Source organism: Vigna unguiculata, chromosome 8 (assembly GCF_004118075.2).
Source record: "Vigna unguiculata cultivar IT97K-499-35 chromosome 8, ASM411807v1, whole genome shotgun sequence".
NCBI lineage: Eukaryota > Viridiplantae > Streptophyta > Magnoliopsida > Fabales > Fabaceae > Vigna > Vigna unguiculata.
In genome coordinates, this window is record NC_040286.1 from 32,053,726 (window position 1) to 32,063,120 (window position 9,395).

The window sequence follows — 9,395 nt, forward strand, 5'->3', positions numbered from 1 at the left end:
ATGTGTCGAACATGTAAATATTGCGTATTTGCTTTTCAGCTCGTTGCCAAAATCCACAAGAAACTGCATCCTCGAAAATTGCCATAAACCTTAAATCAACAACTTCCGTAGTGACGGTTGATGTCACTTAAATACCAAATTCACTTCAAACAACGATGGAGATGAATGCATAAAATGGTGACAGGTCAATTAACAGATATGCAAAACCTATTATGAGCCTTTTTACTTCATTATGTTTTTCCAACTATTGGACAGTTGAAGAAAGGGTATTTCTTCTGATATCTCACTAATTTGTTGGCTAATTTGCTATTCATTTTGGAAGGAACTTTCTGGAATCTAAAAATACATTCAGGAAAGCCTACTTAGAAAATCAATGAGGTGATGAAAGTTGTAAAGTCTTCAAGAAGACCAGCCTTGTAGGATAACGATAACGACAAACAATTAAGGAAATTTATATATCTATCAAATATTAATGATAATCAAAGGTAATATAGGTAACCACAGCTAGGACGAAAATAATACATTATAAATCTTGGGCTCAATACGTGCTTCGACCACAACTCAATCATCTCAATTGTCGCGCACTGTATTTACAGAAGAAAATGATAGGCAAACCAGGAAACGAATAAGTCCTCTAACTGAATTTGATGCGCGTGTCATGAAACAAGACCTTCCCGGGCGATGCTGGTCACACGAAGTACAGCTTGTGCACTTAGAGGAGAAAGTTTTGACTGACAGAAGCTTTCCCAAGAACTCATCTCTGGATGCTCATTCACAGTATGATCATTAGCCGTGTGCTCATTCACAGTGTGATCATTAACAGTGTGCTCATTGACAGTGTGATCATTGACAGTGTGATCATCGATAGTGTGCTCGTTGACAGCAGATGCCATGTGATCATGAAATTTCTCATACACGTTTTGAAGCTCAAGAAGTAGAGCTCGAGCTGCTTCCCTGGACTCAGGTAGCTGGTCGCTCAACTGCGATGCGGCTACTTGGATCAATTTGTCAATCCCATATGTCTTTATGCCTTCTGCGCCCTTTTTAAATAAAAGTTCAAGGATAGAAAACAGGAACTGTTAATTAATGCTCCGCATCCTAATTGCAAAAATAAGCTGATCATATCCATTATCCTTTCTAGTTCAACAAAATCCTTCTACATTCCAATTAGATAATGCAGGGTAATATACTTAAATATGTAACAGTCATTAAACCTTTTATAGAAAACCCCCTCCACCCTTTTGTTGATAACGTAAACTCTAAAAAAATAGCAATAAAATAGAACTGAGCTCTTTACATATATAATTATCTAAGTAAAGAACCTGAAAATAATTTTGAAAAGAAGAATACAGAGAAAGAGAAAGAAATAGATGAATGAACATATATTTTCTTTACAAACAGTTTCACAGCATTGCACGATAAAATATTAGAACCAAGCAAGAAACAAGTACATTTACTTAATAATCAAAGAAAAACTTGTTATGGCATGACGTACATTATCAATCAAGACAAGTGCTCCTCATAGGCTAAAAATATTATTTATTGGCAAGTTCATGACAAACCATTCTAAAATCATAAACAAAGAACGGTTTGTTGGATAAATTTTGGACAAGCTGAACAAATTTAAAAATTGTACAAATATATCCATAATCAAGGCAGATTTTGGACATCAAAGTCATCCGTTAGGACAGTTCTTTTCCTGCATCATTAATCACCTACTTAACGTTTTAACTTCCATTTTTTTGAAGATAAAATCACTTTGACAAAAAAAAATGGATAAGAGCATGTTTAAATATCACCAATATAGGAAAAAATCATGAATGTTTCTCATACCAGTCGTGGAACACTTCGAGAAAAGCACATAGATGCCTTTGCACGGATACGAGGATTCTTGTTCTTAAGATATGGTTGCAATTTTGGCAATAGAGAAATAGGGGAAATCCATGTAGTCATTGATATCAAGGCTTTCTCAGCTGCCTCACATACAAAGCGTTTGTCCTGTGAAGCCTTGAGAAGAAGTTGTACCAGCTGCATTCACCATATATGTTTCAATAGAACGTGTTAATTTGCAAATAAGACTATCAAGTGTATATTGAAATTCCATTTTTCTTAAATGAGGAAGTTTATTAGGCCACATAACAATAGTTGACTTACCAGAGGATCTAGTGAATCTATTATGAGATCATTATATGTGCTGAAAATGTCAGCAGATGTCATAATCGCTGTTTTACAAACAGCGCTTCTAGGACTTTTCAAGGACTTTGCAATAGATGTGATCACATCTCCCCTGTTTACCAGATAGAATATGAATAATTAAATAAATCCAATTAAAAGGCAAAAAAAAAAATATTTGATATTTTAATTTAAAAAAAAAACATTTTAATCTAAAGAAAAAGTGTTTGTTACTTACAGCATATCAAGCATTGCTTCCTTATGAAATATAGATAACCGCCGTACGTTATTTAGTGTATCACAAACCAGGACCCAATCCTTTGAGTCAAGTCCAGCTAGAAGGGTCTGTAACAAAACCAAATAACTATTTTCACATAATACAAGTGTTGCATTTCACACATAAGTCTACTAATCAGAGGTAAATTGCTAAAAGAAAAAATGAAACATCCACATTATTTAAGCATTTGAGCTACACCAGTTTCAATGATTCTCAATATTCAAAAACATGCCAGTTCCTTGACTCAATAAGTGGATAAAAAATACCTTGAGACAAGTATCAATATCTTCTAGATCATTCAAGTTCTCAGATTCAATGTATTCTACTTCTGCATTTACAACCTCTGCACCAGAATTAACAGTCACAATCTCATTTCCATTAACAGCTGGAGAAACCAAGGAGGATGAAGTCTTTTTCTTTTGCCGTTCTTCAATATTTTCATCTGCATTGTCTACAGAGGGCTTGGTTAAGCATGCCTTACTGGAGTCCTCATTCTTCCTTTCAGTTCCAAGAGTTGTATTGAGATCTCTAAGAGCTTTCTCTGACATACCTGACAGCTTTAGTCTAGATCAAAAGAAAGAAATCAAATCAAACTCAACAATAAGTGGTACAGAAAACACCATTTATTTTCTTAAAACGAAATCAATGTAAATAATGAATTTAACAACCAAAACCAAAAACTCACAAGTCAAGATCTGAACTTAACGATAAAGGCACGGTCATGAAAATATGATGCACTTCCATAACGCTCCCTCCCCCGACCCAAAAAGAAAATACTAACTCTACAAGTCCATTGAATTTAAACGACTCTTTCTCATTCTCGATTTCTGATTCACACCTAGTCTTCCATCCTCCCTAAACTTTGGTATTTCAACACTGTTTCTCTTCATGTTCTCAATCTCATCTACCCGATAAAAACACAAATAATCGAATTTCCAAAGAAATCCTTTCATTCAGAAGCCAATTCCAATTTTAGAATTGAACTTCACCTCAAGCTCAACAGACAAATACAAAGCAAATCACCACACGCAACACTCCAAACACACACACAAAAAAAATAAAAACACAATTCGAAGTACTAAATGTGATTCACGAGCGTCAAGACAGATAACACTACACACAACGCAGATCAAAACATTACCAAAATCAGAATACAACGCAGATAAAAGCCATAAACCAACAGATTCAATGCAAAATTGACGGTGCGCAGCCAAATCCCCCAAAAAATCTCCAAGAAAAAAGAAAATACAAAAAAACAGCAAGATCTCGGTATATTCCACACTACACTCCCCGAATCTCCATTAACAAACACTCGCATTTCAATCCTAAACCCTAACATCATAGCATTCAATTCGAATACAGAGAAACAAACGAGACAGTAATCGCAATTGCGCGCACGGATCACTTCAATTACAGTGAACAGTAGAGAGAGAAAGAGAGAGATTACCAAATGATGATTTAAGGAAAGAGAGAGTGATCGGAGCAAAAATGCAAAGAATGCGATGAGTAGCTGAGAGAGTAGTGAGCGAGTTAGGAAGACTCAGTCAACTCAGTGTGAAGAAGACGAAGAGAGAGAGAGAATTAGTGTTTTTAGTAACCGACGAATGAAGAGTGGTGACAGTAGTCGCACACCCAAAACGACGGCGTATAAGGTACCGGGGCCGGCAAAATAGCGGGGCCAATATAAATATAAATTGCATTTGCATTTGCATGTGAATGTGAATGTGATGGGAAGCAGAATCAGGTGAACCAAATTAATTCCACCTTTTTTTTTCTTTTTTTTTTAGATTTATTTTCATATTTAATTATTTACCTCGATCGTTTTTATTCGATTCACCAATCAACACTTCGGTTATTATTTTTTAGTAATTTCAAATTTTGATTTTGATTGCAGTAATTAAAACGATGGTTGTTTCAAATTTTAAATTTTGGTATATTATCGCTGTTTTTAACGTTAGGTAGCATGTTTCTCCAGCAATCAATGACGCTCCAACACGATAAAGGTGTAAGTTTTGCGTTTTAAAATGATGCTTTATCATTTTGGACAAGGATTAAATATTTAATTAATTAATTCTGTTAAATAAGGATTGAATAGGAAAAAACAATTATGGAGAGAAGGTTAAGTGGACAAATGTCACCTTAAGGTATTTGTCAAGACTCACTAAATTACTCTTTGACCAATTAAAGGCTATTTTCTTTTAAAAGAAATTTTTTATAAATATAGATTTGAGAATCAATTTCTTAATTATTTTCTTATAACATATAATTATCTACTGATTATTACAATAAAGGTTATAGAATTAAAAGTAGACAACTTGTTAGGTTTATTTAATAAAATGCCAAGTATACTAAAAGCATTTTTTACAAGTTTAAGTAGGTATATAATGAGCATTTCAATAAAACACGATTTTTTTAGTTTTCATTGAACAGGGTAAAAAAATATATTTTTTTCATTCAAATAGCATATTTAGTTTTGAAATTTATTGAGAAGGGTTTGTTGAATATTTATATAGATAGTATGATTGTTTTTTAAGTTAGAATTCGGTTTTTGAAAAGTTAAATCTTGAATTGAATTTTCAAATTTATTTTCTTTCTCGTTTAAAAGAAGAGGAAGAAAATATTTAAAAAACAATAAGATTTATCCAATTTATTTTTAAATCTACTATTTAGTGAAAAAATGTATAAAGAGACCTTTATTTGTATTTCTTTATCTTTTAATTTTTGTTCAGTTACAAAATTTTCACATTGCTTGCTTTCTTTTTTCAAATTTTTATATAAAAAGTTACAAATACACTCAAAAATAGGACACTAAAACCAGAGAACAAAAACATGAAAAAAAAAATAGTGCATCTCATTTTAGCTCTAGAGGAAAAAGTATGAAGTAGTGGTCACCATTTAATCAAATTGTAAGGTACCCACTAAAAAGATGACTCCTTTTAACGATCATAGGTACTTTTTGGCAACTAAAAAATATATTAGCATTTTTTTATTTAAAATTTAGTCTCGTATTAAGATACTGAGATATAATAAGTCTTATTAAAATTTAATTTTAATATAATATTAAATTTATATTCATAATGTAAGAATTAAGGTTAAAAGGAAGTTGGGATAAATATATTTCGATTCTTCTTGAAATTTGATACGAAATTGAAATTTGTTCAAAATTTAAAATTATAATACAATTTGATTACAAACTTATAAAATGAATAGATATAATTCTTTTAATTAAATTATCACTAAAAAGATTTTAACGTGTCAAACATATTTTATATTTCCATTTGAATTATTTACGTCATTTAACAAATTATTATTTCAATATATTTCAATATAAGATATAAAACTCGTTTAATATATAAAAAAAACTTATATTTTGATTATAATAACTATATTTATTATTTTTAAAATTTAAATTCTAAAATATGTTTTAATCTTATACAAATTTTAGTTCCGCGTCGTATTTTAAGGATTAAAAGTATATTTAATAAAAAAATTGAAAACATTATTTTCTTATCTTATTCGGAAGTGATAAAATTATTATAAATATTCAAATTTCAAAATGAATAATATTTCAAATTCAATGACCAACTTTAAACATATTATCTCAAAGAATGAGATAAAAAAAAACGTTATTATACATATAATGCATAATGCATTGCTTAATTAGTAGTGTTTATGGTTTTGATTATAGTATTCATAAAGTTAAACTAAATGGGTCCTTGATTATTGGAGAAAACACCTTGAGTTGAGTGCGAATTGAGATGGGTCCAGAACATGCAATATAAAAAGGTTGCAGCTGATTTTTTTTCATTAATGCAATAATGTGTGCTGTCAATCTTGTCCTTTTTCTTGCCCATCTCACTGTTGGAAGTGTTAGTTAAGATGAGGAAACCCTTCTGGATTTGACATCTTCTGTTCGTTTTTAAATCTAATACTTTTTTCTTTTTACATTTTTATTTTTTCAAGGGTTAAATATCTTTTTAAAGGTTAAATATCTTTTTATTTTTTTAATTTTCAATTAATTTTAAAATTAGTTTATTTTAAAATTTTGAATCAGTTTAGTCTTTTATTTTTTAAAATATGTGAATTTAATTTTTTAATTAAATTTTGTTAAATTTATTTAATATTTCGTGTATATTTCAGAATTGTATTTAAATGATTAATACTATTAGATATATTTTTATTTTAATGTAAAGTCAAACATTGTTATGAAATGCACTTAATGTCAATTAAGTTTAATAAGATTTAAGTTTAATAAGATTTGATTAAAAGAACTTAATTTACATATTTCGAAAAATAAATGACTAAATTTATCTAAAATTTTAAAATAAACTAAATTTAAAATTAATGAAAGTTAAAGAAAAAAATATATTTAATTTCTTTTTTAAAGAATCATCCCGATAATAGTGTAAAATAACAATATATTCACACACTTAATTACTGAAATAGAGGAAAATTAATCGCTGTAAATATCTAATATAGATACATGATTAATTTAAAACAATAATTTAGAAGTTTGGGATGTTTAAATAGAAATAAGTTTGTGATATGATTTTAAAGTGAAGTTGGCTGTAGCAAAATGATGAGTTGGTGTCGGCAAGTTATCGTTGATAAAATATAGAAAATGGAGTTATGTTAATGATGTTGAAATATAGTCCCAATTAAAAGATAACTTTTTTTATCACCATTAAAGTGTTGAACCAGAAATTGAGTGAATCATTTTATGTTTGATTTTCATTTATCCTGTAACAAAGTTTTTTCCAGTTTAATGGAACATAAATCTTATTCTGTCTTACCCCTCTCTCTCTTTTGCTTTCTATATTTTATAACATTTTAATTATTTTTTATCTCGATTCACATTATACTATTGAATGTATCAAAATGAATTTTTAGTCAAACTACTTTTCTATTTTTCGAGTTAAAGGTCAAAATGACGAGAGTCTATTCTTTGAACCTTCTTTTCATTCCAAAAATGGATTCAATGTTCCAAAATTACATTTGTAAAGTGAATTACCACATCCGATATTGTATGGTTAGGAATCTGAAACTTATATTATAACTTTATGCTTGAAAAGGTGTTTCTAAATATTGAAGAAAGAATATAATCAATGAGATACCAAATCTAAATTTATTGAATTTCATTATCACTTATATTGTATTTGTTTGTGTAGATGAAGACATAGAACAAATTTGCGAGCGTTGATTAACAATGATTTTTCATGTTCTTTTGTACGTATTGGAAGGAGAGTGAAAACGTGAAACCGTCAGAAAAGGTCATTTTTTCTATCCTACTTCCACAAAGAGATTTGCAGGTAAAGGGTGATATTTTACTAAATTATACTCGTAAAAAGCCTTACACGTTTCCACTTTTCTTCGAGCTTCAAGTTGTCACATTTTTTCTAGCCACAATAAGATTCCTGAAGCAGCACAAGGGAGATGCCTAACTGAAGCAACACACGAGAGATGTGTGGTATTCCTAAAACAACATAAGTGGGGTATGTGGTGCAAAGAAAATGGTGAGAATGGAGGTTCAGAACGACATTGGTGCATGGAGAAAAACGAAATCAAACCTAAAGTGTTTTGGACCGGATCTACGTTTTAATACCAAAAATGAAATTGATTCTCTTTATTTTGGAACATATTCCTCCTTTTTAAACTTTTGGTTGTGTGTAGGAACTTTTGGTTTTCTTTAAATTTTTTTAGCTCTAATATTAAAAATTAAAAAATTTAATTTTTACATCAAATATATTTTAATTATTGTTTATTTCAATTGGAAATTATTTTTAATAATTTGATTCATCATAAAAAATGTGTGACTTATATATTATGAATTGACCTTATCTCTAGTCAATGTGTGACTTCTAACAAACTCAAAATATAATTAAGCTTTATATAATCCTTAAAATATATATATATATATAGGCGTAAATCTCATCTTATAAATTTTGATATGGTAGGATTAAGTTAAACATGTTAACTTCTGTCACAATAAGAACCTATCTTAACCATGTTACTTCCACCCGCTTTACACTTCTTAACATAACATGTTTTGTATAAAATAATTATTGTTCATGTGGAATGGGAATAGACGATTAGCAGGTGACTACCTTGTTTCTCTAAAAGTGATAGAAGGTGATGTCGAATGATAATTAAGAATATTCATTCCAAATGCAATTTCCATATGCATAGTACATGTTGAGATTAGAGGGTGACACAATCCGAAATTACTCCCCTATTTTTGAGTTTCATTTGCACATAATTTATTCATTTCTCCTTATTATAAAAACATAATAAAAATTAATAATACAAATAAAAATTTAGTACTTCTAAAATTATTATTAAAAATAAAATAAAATTTCAATGTAAATAAATTATTTTTTACTTTATAAATTAAATTTATTTTCATACCAAATATATTGTATTTTTTTTTAAATATTTTTTTTATAATTTCAAATGTTCAATTAAATTTATAAAAACAATTCTAAATATTTATATCATTTTATATTAATTTTAACAATAAAAACAATTTTATAATCTAATCTTTTATCTCTTAAAAGATTTTTTTAATATATTACATCGATCAATCCAATAGACTTTCACTCTGTTGAATCTCTTAATTCACTCCAAAATCATACTAAAAGATACTTCTAAATATCTTAAAAAAAAATAATACAAACTTCATTCTTTAATCTTTCCAATTTTTTTCTCTTCCTTTTCCTTCTTTATCTCTCATATCATTATTACCAAAAAAACATGTCCTTAATCTTTTCTATAAACATAAACTAATCTTTAATTAAAACATTTTCATCCAAACAACAAGAGATTTTGTTATAATTTTCTTTGAAGGTTGTGTGATAAAGGTTGTAATTATAACATGGGAAGAATTAAATTGAAGCAGATTTATTATAAAGGTAATTTAACATTTTATATTTTAATTTTGCATCAATTG

General features: G+C 28.8%; 1 protein-coding gene across 1 annotated transcript; it reads right to left on the bottom strand.

The window, feature by feature from the left end:
- Window positions 1-428: 428 nt before the first annotated feature.
- Window positions 429-4,156, bottom strand: LOC114193103. The gene is made up of 6 exons (XM_028082802.1): window positions 3,897-4,156; window positions 2,716-3,013; window positions 2,411-2,517; window positions 2,155-2,287; window positions 1,834-2,028; window positions 429-1,040 (listed from the first exon to the last, which is right to left on the bottom strand). The coding sequence occupies exons 2-6, from the start codon at window positions 2,995-2,997 to the stop codon at window positions 657-659; spliced, it is 1,101 nt and encodes a 366-aa protein (XP_027938603.1). The 5' UTR covers window positions 2,998-3,013; window positions 3,897-4,156; the 3' UTR covers window positions 429-656.
- Window positions 4,157-9,395: the final 5,239 nt, after the last annotated feature.